The sequence below is a fragment of the Achroia grisella genome, unplaced genomic scaffold (genome assembly GCF_030625045.1).
Source record: "Achroia grisella isolate CSIRO2021 unplaced genomic scaffold, CSIRO_AGI_Agris_v1 utg807, whole genome shotgun sequence".
NCBI lineage: Eukaryota > Metazoa > Arthropoda > Insecta > Lepidoptera > Pyralidae > Achroia > Achroia grisella.
Window position 1 is genome coordinate 1,175,067 of NW_026713028.1, and position 16,458 is coordinate 1,191,524.

A 16,458-nucleotide genomic window follows, 5' to 3' on the forward strand; every position below is an offset into this window, starting at 1 on the left:
CATGCCGCGCTCGGCGTGCCCGTGCTCGCCGTGCCCGCGCCGCACACGCCCGACGCGCGCCCGCTGCTGCAGGTGCTGCTGCAGCGCATCAACAAGCAGTGAGTCCCCCGCCATGCCGCGCTCGGCGTGCCCGTGCTCGCCGTGCCCGCGCCGCACACGCCCGACGCGCGCCCGCTGCTGCTGGTGCTGCTGCAGCGCATCAACAAGCAGTGAGTCCCCCGCCATGCCGCGCTCGGCGTGCCCGTGCTCGCCGTGCCCGCGCCGCACACGCCCGACGCGCGCCCGCTGCTCCAGTGCTGCTGCAGCGCATCAACAAGCAGTGAGTCCCCCGCCATGCCGCGCTCGGCGTGCCCGTGCTCGCCGTGCCCGCGCCGCACACGCCCGACGCGCGCCCGCTGCTGCAGGTGCTGCTGCAGCGCATCAACAAGCAGTGAGTCCCCCGCCATGCCGCGCTCGGCGTGCCCGTGCTCGCCGTGCCCGCGCCGCACACGCCCGCCGCGCGCCCGCTGCTGCAGGTGCTGCTGCAGCGCATCAACAAGCAGTGAGTCCCCCGCCATGCCGCGCTCGGCGTGCGCGTGCTCGCCGTGCCCGCGCCGCACACGCCCGACGCGCGCCCGCTGCTGCAGGTGCTGCTGCAGCGCATCAACAAGCAGTGAGTCCCCCGCCATGCCGCGCTCGGCGTGCCCGTGCTCGCCGTGCCCGCGCCGCACACGCCCGACGCGCGCCCGCTGCTGCAGGTGCTGCTGCAGCGCATCAACAAGCAGTGAGTCCCCCGCCATGCCGCGCTCGGCGTGCCCGTGCTCGCCGTGCCCGCGCCGCACACGCCCGACGCGCGCCCGCTGCTGCAGGTGCTGCTGCAGCGCATCAACAAGCAGTGAGTCCCCCGCCATGCCGCGCTCGGCGTGCCCGTGCTCGCCGTGCCCGCGCCGCACACGCCCGACGCGCGCCCGCTGCTGCAGGTGCTGCTGCAGCGCATCAACAGGCAGTGAGTCCCCCGCCATGCCGCGCTCGGCGTGCCCGTGCTCGCCGTGCCCGCGCCGCACATGCTCGAAGCGCGCCCGCAAAAAAAAAACTTTTTAATTTTCAGAATGACCGTAAGCACGCAATATTATTTTTAGGACAACAGAATACATAACCTGTGTTCTTCACACTAATGAATCGTAAGTGCATTAGTTACAAGATTTCAAGATTTATTTTTAGTAGTAAATCGCGCAAGTTATTGCGAAATTATGTAAAGTTTAACATGTTATTCATATACAGGTAACTTGACAATTTTCGTTGTAATTCATACTTTTACCTTCGCTCAAATCGGCATATATAATAAAAGCAATGAAATCAACTTAACAGACGTAAAAAGTGATAGTTGAAGCTTGATAATATATGTACATGATATGTACAAGCTTCAACTAAAATTAACATAAGCATAGCATATAATATGATATTTACATGTGATCATGCACGTGCAGGGGTTCAAGGCGCGCGGTGCGCGTGGTGGTGGCGGGCGGCGCGTGCGCGGCTGCGGCGGCGTTGCGCGCGCACGCGGAGCTGGCCGCGCGCCGTCCGCACGACGCCGCACTACTGCGCTACTACCTCCTGCCGCTCGGTGCGTACACCTAAATACCATCCTGTATACCTATTCTGTAAGCATCACTTACGAATTCGAAAGCGGAATCCGCGGTGAGATTGTACATTGGTATTCTGTAAAACTCGATAGCGAATGCAGTGCCACGCGCGGAATGGAGATAAAACATGCACTCGTGTTTTTTTTTTAGAAATATAGACAAACTCGGTAACTCAGTAGGGACTTTATATTTGTAAATGGATATGGGTGCCATGAGTGAAGCGACGAGAGAAATGAGTTGATAAAACGCTTGCAGAATAACAATGCTGATCATCTATTATAGATGAATGGCGGTTGTCAACGCTTAGCATGTGTGCACGTATACACACACAGCGTAATTGAGATAAATACCTATACCTGAGAGGAATACCGCTACCGTGCGTTTTTCCAGAAACTTATTACCACGCACAACCACATTGTGGAATCACCTTCCAGTAATGATATCTCCGAACCGATACGATATTGATTTTAGAGCGGTCATTTAAGTTTTAAAATTTTATTTTATATGTCATTGATTTTATTTTCTATTTAAAATTTATCAATAACTCTTTAATTGTGTATTGTTTCTTATGTTTTATATAAAGCAAGTCTTTATATATTTTAATAATTCATTATTTGGAGGACATCCATTCATCTATACATCCATGTATGCGCACGAACGATTGAAGAACGTGGAATTGTGTGAGCTGGCGGCACACACAGGCGTTCTCGTTCTTATTCTCTACATTTAAATGTACATTTTTTAATGCGTGAGAACCTGTTCGCGCTTGAAGGAGCGTACATGCTTGAAAAATCGTACGTGTAAAAGCTGCTATTATAATATAATGTGCTTCCGCTAGCCCCGAACGCGGTGTCCCGGTACGTGTGCGCGCTGGACGGCGGGTACGCGTCGTTGTTCGGCGGCGACGCGTGGCTCGCACTGTGCGACCGCGCCGCCGACGCCGCGCTGCACGACCTCTCTGAACTCTCCTCCAGGATCGCCAGGTACATTACACGCCAGCACTGCCCGCTCACTACCCCCCCACTCATCCCACCACACTAGCTACTGTCTACTACCATTCATTACTGATCATTCACGACCACTCGTCACCTTGCAATTACTACTTGCCACACACTACCTACTACACACACTAAATCAGTTCGGTCGTGGAGGAACTAAATATTGTCTATTTGTTTGTTGTATTGCGCAAACTGTAACCGCAATAAGTTTTATAATGTACTTCATACTTTGTCAGGGTTACGGATCCTTATGAGCAGTCTTTCTTAGCCTGATGCAAAAAATCAAGCTTTGTTTTGTGTGTTGTACAATGTATGTTGTTCTTGTATGTTACTGTATGTTGTTATAATGTTTCTTTGTACACCTACAGGTACTTGAACAGTGTTGGACCGGTGAACAATGTGCCGATCGGGGAGGCAATGGTTGCCTACAGGGACAAGTCAGGCGACGAGGACTCTAGCCAGACGTTCGTGCCATTTATAGCTGTGAGTATCTAGTTTTATATAGATGGATGGAGTAATAACTTTCATTGTATTTTTCTCCGTTAACAAAGATTTTTTTTTTTATTGGGAAATTTCCTGGGAATGAGAATAGTCGTTATGCAGAAAGATCCACAATCACCTATTAAGGACACTTTAAACCTACACCTGACTCACAAGTTCCGGGAACTGCTTGGAGTTTCCCTCTATACCATACTATGGACCAGGCTTCCGTACGATGATTTCATAGAATGCTAAGAAGTTGGAGCTATTGGGTCTACTCGTATTATGATATATAAGAGTTACATCTGGTTTACGTGTCTACTGACATGTAAAGGAAATGTAATTTATTAAAAGATTTTTGTAATTGAATTTGCGACTAAAAAGTTAGATGGCCACCGTACGTACGTTAGGACTACGAAATTTGTATGTGTGAAGAGAAATAATGGAACATAACATCGTTTGCAGGAGGTGCGCGTGGGGTGCAGCGAGGGCGGCGTGTCGTCGCTGGAGCTGGAGGAGGGCGGCTCGCCCCCCGCGCGGCCCTCCCCGCCCGCCACGCCCGCGCCCGCCGACCTGCTGCCGCCGCCCGGCCTCGCGCGCGCCGAGCCGCTCGAGCTGCAGCTCGACTACTGGCCGGTGAGTACTGCCCGCCGCCCCGCTGCAGGAGGGCGGCTCGCCCCCCGCGCGGCCCTCCCCGCCCGCCACGCCCGCGCCCGCCGACCTGCTGCCGCCGCCCGGCCTCGCGCGCGCCGAGCCGCTCGAGCTGCAGCTCGACTACTGGCCGGTGAGTACTGCCCGCCGCCCCGCTGCAGGAGGGCGGCTCGCCCCCCGCGCGGCCCTCCCCGCCCGCCACGCCCGCGCCCGCCGACCTGCTGCCGCCGCCCGGCCTCGCGCGCGCCGAGCCGCTCGAGCTGCAGCTCGACTACTGGCCGGTGAGTACTGCCCGCCAGTTCCCTGAAGGCGGTTCTTCCTATGAATGACGTAGTGGACTAAATCGTAATTGAATCAGTCATGCTCGCTGTAATGTTCAAACTTGTGTTGGCATGGTGGGCGGAGTACTCGTAAACGGGTGGTGCTTATGGGTACTGATCTGTTCGGGTTACGAACACTGATTAGACTATTTGATTTTGACAAAAATACTATAGCACATGTTGGTGGTCACTGTATTCTCCCAAATTTTTATTTAAAAAGGCATCTGTATTATTGTAAACATGTACAACCATATTTGAAAATAATACGAGCTGAATTACTTGTTAGTTCTTCTCATCTCGAAATCATTTCAAACTGACGATAGATTTGATATATCATAAGCATCTGTGATAGACCTACATGAATAAAGATGATTTGATTTGAATTAAGTACGTCCCACATTATAACAATGTAAGTAGTAAGTACCCACAGTTACATTTGTGTGTATGTGTGTATTATGAACGTTCTGTATGCAGGTCCCCGGACGGGCGGCGGAGGCGGCGGACGGTGGTAAGGTGACGGTGAAGGCATCGTTCCGCGCGCTGCACGTCACAAGGCAAAACGCACACCTCTGCATCTCCTACCTCACTAAGGAGAAGAAACAGAAAAGTAAGTCAACACATATGTATAGTCTAAAAGGTTTGAGTGATCGTAAAAAGAGTTTCATATGTGTTTATAAACAGGAGAATGAGAGAGAGCGCGCATGAAAAATTACGCAGATAATATTACTATTAATAAGATCTGACACAGTATATACTAATGATATATTGGAAATTTTATCACGTATATCCCTAGATTTCATAATATATGTTGTTAAATTTGGATGAACATATAGGATACAGAAAGCTGAGAAAAATGTTAAGAAATTAAAAATATTTTCTCTTTAATCTCTCCTGAAAAAAAAACGAAAGGAGGTGATATAATTATTTTTCAGAATATTTGTCCACATGCCATCTACTATTTCATTACATGAATGTTTGAATTGTTGTCTCTTGATTATCAATAATATGTGGCGACTATATATTTATATACGTATACGCGTTACAATAACATGTATTCTTACTACTATTATAAACGCGAAAGCTTGTGAGTATGAATGTGTTGCAGGCAGCTTGTCTACCACACTTTTTATAAACTTTGTATTTTTAATATCTGTTTTTGTCACTTTTGAATGTTGTTACTTCTTCGCTGTGAGCCCTTTCGGGAAATATACACATTTATTTCTACAATTTTGATTTTAATAAAATACTCGTTATGTTCCCGCCTTAGTCACAGTTCAATATGTAATATGTATGTATTTAAAAAAAATCTATGTATAGTCGTATTTTTAATTAGACGAAGTAAACTGACGTTTACTGTGTTGTCAGTTTTTGATGAAATAAAAATAGTGTTGTGACAAAGTGAATGATTGAAAAAACTCTTTAATAAATGAAATTGCCTCCATTGTCTAGTGAATAGTTAGTGTGCCAAACTGCCGATATCGGGTACGGGATACGAATTTTAGTCGTACTCGTTTTTCGGGAGACTTAAATTGTTCATTTTCTTTGTATTCTTTTAATACAAACTGAGGTTACACCAATTCCCAAAATGTCAGCTGTTTTCGAATCACATTCTTTTTTTTCGGGAGTCTCAATAGGTAGTAGTGAAGCTGCTTTCTCCTCAAATACGTGTTTGTAGACGTTTTGTATCATAACTTTTTCTGTTACGTTTAAAGCTATCCGTGGTCTCTTCTTTCTTGGAGACAAGCTTTGGCTGAGGTTGAGGATCCATATCGTTTATACGAAACAATATAGCAACAAATAAACACAACGTAACGAAAAACTTAACAAAAATAATAACTAAACAGCGTGAGCGCAGAAACAACATTCGTGCTATCAGACCAGAGGTTGGAAGCCGAATACAAACAAAATGGCCGACACCGACCGACGCGCGCGGCATTGATCGGTGTTGGCATTTGTAGCCGCGCCGGCGCCGCGAGCCGAGTCTTGTAATAAGCCGTCAAAAAGCTGATTGTTGTTACATACTACTAATAACTTATATCAGTGCGCTTTTATACAATTTCATTGTAAAATAGAAATAATATTGTTTTATAGTTTGAAATGATTAACTATTCACATTCATTCATCTGATTGAACGAGAACTGAACGCATCACTATTACTTTAAATATGGCAACATTATTTTACAAAATGACATTAGCTACTGTCAGCTAGCTTCGTCTAATTAAAAATACGACTGTATATGTATCAGCTATCTAGTACCCATAATACAAGCTATAGCTAGCTTAACTTGGGTCTAGATGGCGCTGTGTGAATTGTCCTGAGATTATTATTATTATTCTTTCACGCATAAACGAACTTATTTTGATGAAAGTTGAGTAATAAATTTCATGCGGGTAAAACCGAGGGCACAGCCAGTATTTATCATATGTAAAACTTGTAACATATGTAATCACAATGTTCAGCAAATAAATGATTTATCAGTACATCTAATTAATAAAATGTTTATATAATTAATAGTAATGCGGCTGGGCAAGAAGAAGGAGAAAACAGGCGAAACAGAAGTGGGCCGCACGCAGACCGTCGAGGGAGTGTCGCGGCTGATCTGCTCCTCTAAGGGATCCCACAACGTGCCGCTCAAAGGTTAGCTGGCAACACTTGCTTTATTTTGATATTGTATATGTGTTCATATAGTGTGCAAGTATCTATATTTTAGTGTATTTTTCTACAGTATACATCGACGGCACAGAATGGAGCGGAGTCAAATTCTTCCAAGTGTCAACGCAATGGCAAACGCACGTGAAAACGTTCCCAGTAGCGACGACCGGCGTGCCACTAGCCCCGCCGGAAACCTAAACATCTAGCCGACTTAGTATTGTGGTATCATGCTTTGCTTGCGGCCGGTAGATATCGGCCCGTTGTGATTCGCCCGTCGGATTTCCGTAGCTTTGCTACACGAAACGAGGCTCTAACTGTACTGTATTAACGTCTAAACTTCTTTGGCGTACAATCGGGACACCTCGATTTATTTATTTGCGGATTGTACATTTCAATATTTATTACGCTATCGAGCTGCCATGATTTTGTTAGCGCATAGGACAGTACGGCGCTTTTGTTATGTATTTTGAATATATTTAGAATTAGGTTATATATTCGTAGCCGATATGTCGGCGGTAGGTGTTTTATAAAAGGCAGGTTTACATTACATCAGTTACTGACGTCAGTACTGGCGTTAAAACTATGACAATTTGAAGCAATGTCAGTATCGTTGCCACGATTTGTTGGAACTCCGAACGTATTGCAAAATATAGTAAAAGTTTTAGGCCAGCATTGTACAAATGCCAGTGGCTGAGTCAGCACTGACTTAATGTAAATCCGCCTAAATATTAGCAGGCTATATGTTGTGAAACTCATATTCAAGTTACATAATAAAGGCTCAATAATCACGTTAACTATCCATTATAGTCATTCATTGTAGTTAGTTGATATTTAATGTTATATATAACATGTAGGTATTCGTGTACTCAACATATATCGAGAATTAATGGTTCGTGACATTTCCAATATGTATGTAAGTTAGGTTATATGTCGGTGGAGAGGGAAACCGAATTTCGGAGCGTAATGTATGCACATATCACTCTAATACCGTGCCGAGCGGGGAGCGTGACTTTTTTTATTTAAATATCTGTGATTCGTGAATGCAGTTTTTTTAATAATAAGACAATGGATTGTCGCAGTCATTTTTTGTATTTTTTATAAGCAAGTTAATGAGAAATTTAGCTATTTGTGTATATTAATTTTGTACGGCCACGAGTGATGTTATGTGAACACTTTGGTACTTTGTCGCACTAAACGTTAGTTTAACTGGTAATATTGTGTTTAGAATTGTCAGTAATCTCACTGTGACATAGTGCTAAAGTGTTTGCATATTGTTACACGTTGCTGTATGTGTAGTTGTGAAACGGATAGATTTATTATATAGGCTTCGTGTTTAGTGTTTGTAATCCGTATCTTCCCATTTTTTCGACTTGAAAACCTTGTTTACACTGGCTTAGTAATTTAGTCGAGTGGCTACTAATCTGTAAAGAATACTCGACTTGCAGCTTGACTGTTACTAAAGCAATGTAAATCGTGTGTTGTCAATATTGTATCAATTTAACGCGCAAAGTATCTCGATTATTTTGTCTTCGTAAATAATTCCGAGCCAATTTTAGACAGTTTATTTCAGTTAGCTGATGGCCTAGACAAAGTGTTAAACAATTACTATTCTAAATACGTTTACGCTAAAGTACTATGTATGCTACGGTGAAAAAATCAAGAATAAATTAATGTTTTTCAGTTGTCAAGATAATTTGTAGTCAATATGCCGAGAAATAGAACAAGGAACTTTTTAAGATTGTGTACTATTGATAAATAACAACTCGTAACAATTACGTCTAGCAATGCCTGTAGTCGTATTTGAATTTATATGTGTATGTTAGTTATTAATATGTTAGATTCAAGTACGCCCGCTGTATTCGACTCTGCATCTAATACAAAAATGTCTCACTACTTTGTTACTTGCCACAACACTAGTATAGTGTAAACGAGCATTGTAAAAACAGGCGATTTTACTCTACCAAAGTTAAAGTGTAAATCCATTTAGTAATTGTTTTTCACTACGAACTATAACTAAAGCAATAAAAACTGGATCGAAAAGATATAGGTATATATATATATTTATCATATAGGTTTAAAAAGGTCGTATGTATAAGTGACAATTTGAAATATCGAATGTTTAATTGCTGTTCTAGTCTGGTTTCTACTGGTTTAGATATAGTTCATAGGTCTGTGCGGTTCGCCTCCTGTATATAGGCATTTGTTTTGTTTACATGGATTGTGACAATGGGGCGCGTGCGTCTTGCTGGGCAACGACTGTCTCTTTAATATCATAGGTTTTAACTTCAATATTCTCAATTTTTACATGTCTATCTGTAACGTAGATATAGCTGTGTGTTTACTTCCAAATATTATTGTATGAGTGTAGATGTATGAACGTAGATGATGCACGAATCTCGAAATTGTTGAAAACTAATACTTTTGGACTAAAAAAAATTATTTTTTTCTTAAAACGCCGATAACACACTTGCAATTCCCCTGGTGTTGAAAGATCAGGTGAGGCGCAAACTCGGTTGTCTCCTAAAAATACTGAATGAATAATTAACATGTATTTTAGATATTTTAAATTAAACCTTATTATATAGAATACTTAAGGTACAATATGAAATACACATAAGAGAAGGAGACATGCTGTTAACCTGTCCTCACATATACGGTTTAGTTGGATGGTTTTACAGTGTGACGCTGTTTCGATTGGATCATGTCCAAATTGTAATAGGGTCGTCGGTATAGTAGGGTCCGACTGAACGTAATAATGTGAGGCCAGATTTTAACACGTCACTTGTGCTCAAATGTTCTCTACACTATTGCCGATAAAGCAGTTGTTTGCTATGTCGTGTCGCGATGTTTTATCTCAAACTATACCTTAGATGTTTATGCTCCAAGTCTCAATTTTGAACAGCATTCCAAATAATTTTCATGAATTGTATACAAGTCAGTATATCGTGTCACTGTCTTTTGTCTCTAAATATATGTATGTATCTTACGAGTAAGTATGTTATGCAACAAGGTTAAATTAAAGATATCGACATAATTGTTTATTTTCAAAAATGAACCTCAATGCGTTATTAAGTTACCTTTTATTTTTTAGTCCAAGAGTATTTAAAGGAATTATTGCGGATAAGGTATGTATATTGTCGGGCTAAGCTGTGAATGCTTATGGTTTAAAACTACGTTTTCTGATTGGCTTGTAATAGCTTGGATTTAAAGGTATTGAATGCGAGGTATATTAAATTACGCGGTCAAATATTGGTGTTTGTATGGGAGGTGTATATATTATCGGGCTAAACAGTGTCATAAATACTTAGAATGTTCGAGATTCGTGTGCTGGCAATCTTTCCAAATATTCAATATACTATATAACAGTACTTCTGTGCCAAACTTTGCTTAGAAGTAGTATATTTATATTAATACTTTTTCTAAAATACGTTAATAAAATGTAAGTAAAAAAAAAAACAGTAAAAGCAATAATTACAAATTAAAATACGTACGAATGTGATTTTAAATAAATTATTCATAATATGTCTCTGTATTCAAATATTTTAATTAATAAATTAAATAAGTGATAATTAAATGATTATTCACATTATTGGATCGCGCGAAAATAGTTTTCCCTCTAAAATTCTAGTCAAGATTAAAAACCTTATGGATTTGGATTGTTTCTAAAAGAGTATAAGATAGATAAAAAAATTGTATTTCCGGAAAAATTGTGAAATGGCATCTTAGTATTAACAATCTTTATTTATACATTATCAGAATTAGATGAAATAAGATCATAAATTTGAATATTTGGAAGGAATTGCGCATGAGTGCAGCGGGTATATGCAACTGATATATGGACAATAGTTAGCGCATATGCATGTACGCTTCTACGAATTACTTGTTAGAGTAAGACGTTAGTCGTTAGGCCGCTCGACAATCTTCTATATTACTCTCTCACCCTTTGAGAACAACTGTCCGGTAGCCTCCAAATTAGTATTTTTTTTTAATATAATTCTTTATCATTAAATATGACTATACTATTAATAGCGTGTATTACTGAAGTCTCATAATGAATTATATTTTGAATATAGAAACAATTAAGCAATTTACAATTTTTATAAACAACACGCCAGCGTACAGCTCATGTTACTCACTTATAATATAACTTTCTATAGGCGAATGAATTTTAAAAATTCGCCAAGCATTTTCTATGTATTTTTATGTAGGTATTCATACGCTATATTCTGTTTTTCTTTAAACATATATAACTTAGAATTACACTGTTCAGAAAAATATGACTAAAATTATACAAAAAAAAAAAACATTAAACTAGTTTATTTTATTTTTACAAGGAGACTACATAATAAGATTCTTAGGACACTGGGCTCTAAAGGGTGTTTTTTAATGTTATGTTACTAGTTTTTCTTTACCACTGTAATATCGACTTATATATGTATATTTAAATGTTGGTATAAACTACTATAAACTCTAAAAACTTTAGGAATACTACACAGAGTCTATAAATAATTTATAATATAACAATGATACTTTTTTATTATGCCATAAGGTCTATATCTGCAAGTACATTCCAACTAACTACGTATTCATAAAAACCTGTAGTAAAGATAACTGTCGAAATTTTTTAACTATCTTTCAAGGTATACTTTTAATTAATATGAATGTGACAAAACAATAAAATAGTCAAAATGGATTATCAGTAGGATTTAGTTTTATCTAGATTGGAGTCTATTAAATATTGTAGGTATATACATCTAATAGAATCGTACCTATAGTACTGTCTCTACACACGAATTAATGAAACTATACTTCAAGGAATCCCTTGTGTATACAAGTACAATAACTGGCATACTTGGTTCTTGATACTAGTACATGTATTGATATGGTCGACTCAGGATTTATTATTTGGTCACAGTGACATTTACAAATATTTATTATTCAATTTATAATGCTTTATTATGACAAGATCCTTACAAATGTGGTTTCGTGAGGTGACTGTACTACTGTTTGTATATATTTGTGTAGTATTCCTAGAAGTTTTGAAGGCTCATTAAAAACTATTGAGGCCAAACATTCAATCCTATACATATTTGACAGTATCAAATAGTTAATAATATTGTGTGCATGAAATATATGAATATAAAAGAAACCCATTTACGAAATTAATAGGACGACCTATAAGTCAAAAATTATTTGTAAATAAAGTATAAAATTCCATGTTAAAAAAGAAAATTTTAGACATTTTGGGTCAAACCTATTTGTATCGATATATATACAGTTCTATATTCGATTATAAAAAAATATCAATTATATATTTGGTATTTTTTCTTATTTAACGGAACTCGTGAATATATGTACGTATTAATCACTAAATAGTTTCAACATATAATGTATAAACTACAGTACTAATATATGTAACTAACTAAAGCATATGCAAATCAACATATACTCGTATACAATGTATTCTCCGATATTTAAACTAGATTAGCCCTTTGACGATGTACGACTTATTTAAAAAAAAACAGCACCTCTACTCTTGACTCTAATTCCAATATCGGTATCAAATTATATTACATAGCAAAGTAAATATTATGATGGTTATTTCATTCGATGACCACGAAATGAATGATTCAATGAACGAATGATTTACCAGTGTACAATTCAAAAGTATGAAATCGTACGAAATAGTTTATTGCAATATTGATCAATTGGAATTTGTATCAAGAGTAGTCTGGCTGACAGGTTGCGCCGTTTTTATAATATACCTAATAAGTTACTTAAGAAGCTACGTCATTGTACCCGCGACCAGAACAGCTCAGGATCTTTTGATCTGTACCTACTAACGTCACAGTATCTACGGTGTCTTTCAATGCCCATGCCCATGGCGGGACAGACTTTCTCAGCATACATGAAGGAAGTGTGACAGGGACCTCCTTACTATGGTCTAAGGGCTATCTGGACGTATGTCTATATAATTTCTGATGATAGATGTTGATGGAATAGTTGATTGGATGAAGTAAGACTTCTAAACAATCCTATCATCTTCCACTGCTGGTCCATAATCGTATACCGTTTTTGCAAGCAGTTGCACCATTCCATCAACATCCACTCTATCGTCATGAATACATAAATGAATCACGATAGCTTCTATAAAAAACTCATGGAGGTCGACCTTAGGCATAGATAGACTCGGCGTGTACGACATTCACTTGTTTACTCTTGTATATCTTATTATGTATATTAAAAGTGCATGTATGTAAAACTGACGGCGCAACACTATATTAGTTAACGTTGTATCTTTAACCCTTATGACGACACTTGTATAATTATTTTTAAAATACTATAAATATCTAGTCTTATTCATTGTACGCAAATTATAACTCCTTTTGGTATTAAATGCTCATAGAATTCAAAAGATATTCCAACAATAATTCCTAATCAACATGTCCATTGCGGAAAATGTTACAAAATATCATAAAACACAAACCAATTCCTATTGTGTTATAAAAACATGTTGACTATGATTTCTAACGATCATATGGTTATTAAGAATATGACTTGATAGAATCTGTACCTAGCAATTAATAAAAAAGAAGCGATTGGTTATTTATTGTCTAGAGGCCTAGCCAAATTATGTGCATATTAAACATAATGTATGTATTGTCATATATTAAGAGTATTATGATTGTAATTATATTACAAATTATATTTTGTTTTTGTATAATGCGCGAGAAACATGCGTAGATAAAAAAATTCAAGAACTATTACAATATATTACGATTTTTGAAAGAGATCAATTTATTATTACATTAAATAAAATATTAAATATTTCTTAGGCACTTGCGTAAATTAATGATCCCTGATTTGCCGTATAGTCTCTTGCTACTGCTCTACAAAGACTCAGGTCTTGATATACGAGTTCCCTACCAGCCCCCTAAAATACTTATTATCTATATCTATTTTTATTTTATATATATATATATAGGTATAAGCAGTTTCAGTTTGCATTTCTTACAATAACGAAATTGTATGGAACTTGAATATTTTCATCTGTACGTTTCGCGCATCGTATGATTTGATCTCATAGATACGGACTTTACAATTGATTATGTCGAATGATAAGTATCGATTATCCGTATGTATTCTTTACTAATTAATTTTAAATTGCTAATAAATTTTAAATTTATTATAATTAATACATGTTAATCATCACAATATTATGCCCATGAACTAATGGCCAAACTTATGTTTTAATTTTAGTGTTATGGAATGTTTCATTAAGTTGAATAATTAGTACAAAAATAATAATAAATTTTATTTCTTACTGCATTAAAACAATGTATTCTTTTTAAAATAATAAAATGCAAAATCATAGACTGTGCAATAATTGGTTTCAATGTGTATCCAAAAAGTAAAGTTAAACAAATAAAAAGAATTCGAAGTTTAAATATTAATTTCAAATATTTTAAGTGATGAGATTTATTATTTTGTCATAATTTGCAAGTATAATTTGTATTTATTGTACAAATAAAAATTTTGCATTAAAATTACGGAGTATTATTGTTTTTGAGTCTTTTTGTATTACTTTTCTCACTTGTTGTTATTTTGTAATTCATTTACAAAAAATGCTTAACACCTCACATCTAAAGATATTTAGAATATTACACTGGTGGTACTATTACTATATGTCCAGTTTTATGATGAAACAATCTTACTTATTATTATAACCACGAAAATTACATGGATAGATGCATGTTTACTATGCTTTAATGCAAAAATTACTAAACGGATTTTAATGAAACTTTACAGTATTATAGATTATACATCAAAATAACACAAAGGCAACAATTTAAAAAGATGTTTAAATTGGGAGAAATATAAATATTTAATCTAATCAAGCAAGTGTGATGCAGATAAAGTTGCACATGTTTAAGTATTATAGTAGAAAATAATGAAAGGCAATTAATGAAAAAGTCACATTTATTATTAGTTTACCTTCGAATATAATTTACAATTAGCTAGATTTTTAAAAATAATTAACAGCATAAACAGTGAATTAAATCCACATACAAAAAAATAACAACTTTAGAGTAATATTAGAAACCTTCAAACATCAAAAATTGGTCCTGCAATCCATTCTCTCCTCCGACACCTCCTTCTGGGAGTATATACATCAGTCCATCTCCCTCTCTCTGAGGTGAGAATTCAAATAAATTCTTATTACTCATTTCTAGATCATATAACTTCCACGCAGCTAAGTACCTGGACTTCCCATGTTTACATAGTACATATACATTGTCAATGTCGTCAAAGTTTTCGCCGGGGTCATTAACAATGATTATTCCACACACTAGAGCCCAATGAGCCTTGTGACCCCGCTTCAGACATGGTGAGTGGTTGAAATCTGCATCATAACTGGTCATTATGTTAAAGATTATAAAATATGATCAATTATTTGCATTTTTTGTATAAGCATGGAATTTGTATTGGCCTGTAGATTCACATCCAGTAAAGACTCTTACCCATTGCTATTCCTGAAAACTAAGGCACTGTCTCGGACAAAACCCAGATATTTCACTGATGTATTACTAATCCATTAGTGTTAGTGTTAGTATTCTCTACAGCACCTATTATGTGTGAGTATTAAAGGACAGTAATCTATAAACATCAATATTGTCATTTTAAGATATCTAGATTTAGTAGTCATTGTTGTTAACCTTTTTATACAAGGTTAAGTAACTTTCTATGAAAAAATATTAATTAGAATAATTTAAATATATAGAATATCATTATTAAAATATATATACATATATATATAATCAGGTAAAAGGATACGGTACAAGCAAAGCAGCACCATTTAATAACCTTTCAATTGTCATTTTACTAAATAACCCACCACATTGCAGGCTAAATCTAACATTTATTTCAGCTAAATTGAATACTTTTTTAGTTAGTTCAATCATATTTTTACAGCTAAACATCTCTCCGTTATTCGTGTAGCCCTCCATCTTTGCAATATTTAGCATTTCTTCAGGAGTTACTTCATTATTTATAATCATTGAGAGAGCTACCAGGCCACAAGTAGGCCCTACCTGTAGTATAGACGGGAATTCGGTATATTTGTAATAGAAAGGTGCTTGGTAATGACAAACGTCGTGTTTTGCACAAGCCTCCCATAGTTCTGGCCTATTAGTAGCCCATTCACAGACGTCTAGATATTTCAATTTTGAAGTTGAAGTGTCAGGCTTGGGATTACTTGGTGATTTTGATGGAGATTGCACTTCTGGGCAAAAAGGTGCTGGTGGTGGCGGTGGTGGTGCAGGAGGAATAGTACACATTCTTATTCATAAACGATATCAGTTTGAATATTAAATTAATGAATTAATTGCTGGAAATTTGGTTACTAATTCATATCTTTTAGAAGTTAAATATTTGTCATTTTACCCATAGATGAGAAAATTCTTATTTATCTTCCACTGTTTACTTAATATTACATGCTTTATTAAGATATGAAATATTATTCAGAAAAAATAAATATTATTAATAGACATAGCACTGACCACTTCACTTGACGTTTGACAAGTTCCGTCTTTAACGTCACACGGTCACATCATATAATGAGTGAATGATATTTTCAACTGATGTTTAAAATTTTAGTCCAGTTTTCACTATGAGTGTATGTATTCCCCATAATTTTTAATACTTTACCCATTATAGATATGTGTAAAAATAGA

The 16,458-nt window shown here is 37.7% G+C and overlaps 2 protein-coding genes across 2 annotated transcripts in view; one reads left to right on the forward strand and one right to left on the reverse strand.

The window, feature by feature from the left end:
- Positions 1 to 7,401, forward strand: part of LOC131851707 (phosphofurin acidic cluster sorting protein 2) — a 163,559-nt gene extending 156,158 nt beyond the window's left edge. The window contains exons 13-19 of the mRNA XM_059202233.1: positions 1,467 to 1,603; positions 2,461 to 2,605; positions 2,989 to 3,103; positions 3,566 to 3,736; positions 4,546 to 4,678; positions 6,587 to 6,709; positions 6,798 to 7,401. Coding sequence (XP_059058216.1) covers positions 1,467 to 1,603; positions 2,461 to 2,605; positions 2,989 to 3,103; positions 3,566 to 3,736; positions 4,546 to 4,678; positions 6,587 to 6,709; positions 6,798 to 6,922 — 949 coding nt within the window. The 3' untranslated portion in view covers positions 6,923 to 7,401. The remainder of the gene's footprint in view (positions 1 to 1,466; positions 1,604 to 2,460; positions 2,606 to 2,988; positions 3,104 to 3,565; positions 3,737 to 4,545; positions 4,679 to 6,586; positions 6,710 to 6,797) is intronic.
- Positions 7,402 to 14,705: 7,304 nt separating this feature from the next.
- LOC131851765 (actin maturation protease) lies at positions 14,706 to 16,301 on the reverse strand. The gene is made up of 2 exons (XM_059202310.1): positions 15,560 to 16,301; positions 14,706 to 15,139 (listed from the first exon to the last, which is right to left on the reverse strand). Exons 1-2 carry the CDS (start codon positions 16,060 to 16,062, stop codon positions 14,821 to 14,823), a joined length of 822 nt encoding a protein of 273 aa, XP_059058293.1. The 5' UTR covers positions 16,063 to 16,301; the 3' UTR covers positions 14,706 to 14,820.
- Positions 16,302 to 16,458: the final 157 nt, after the last annotated feature.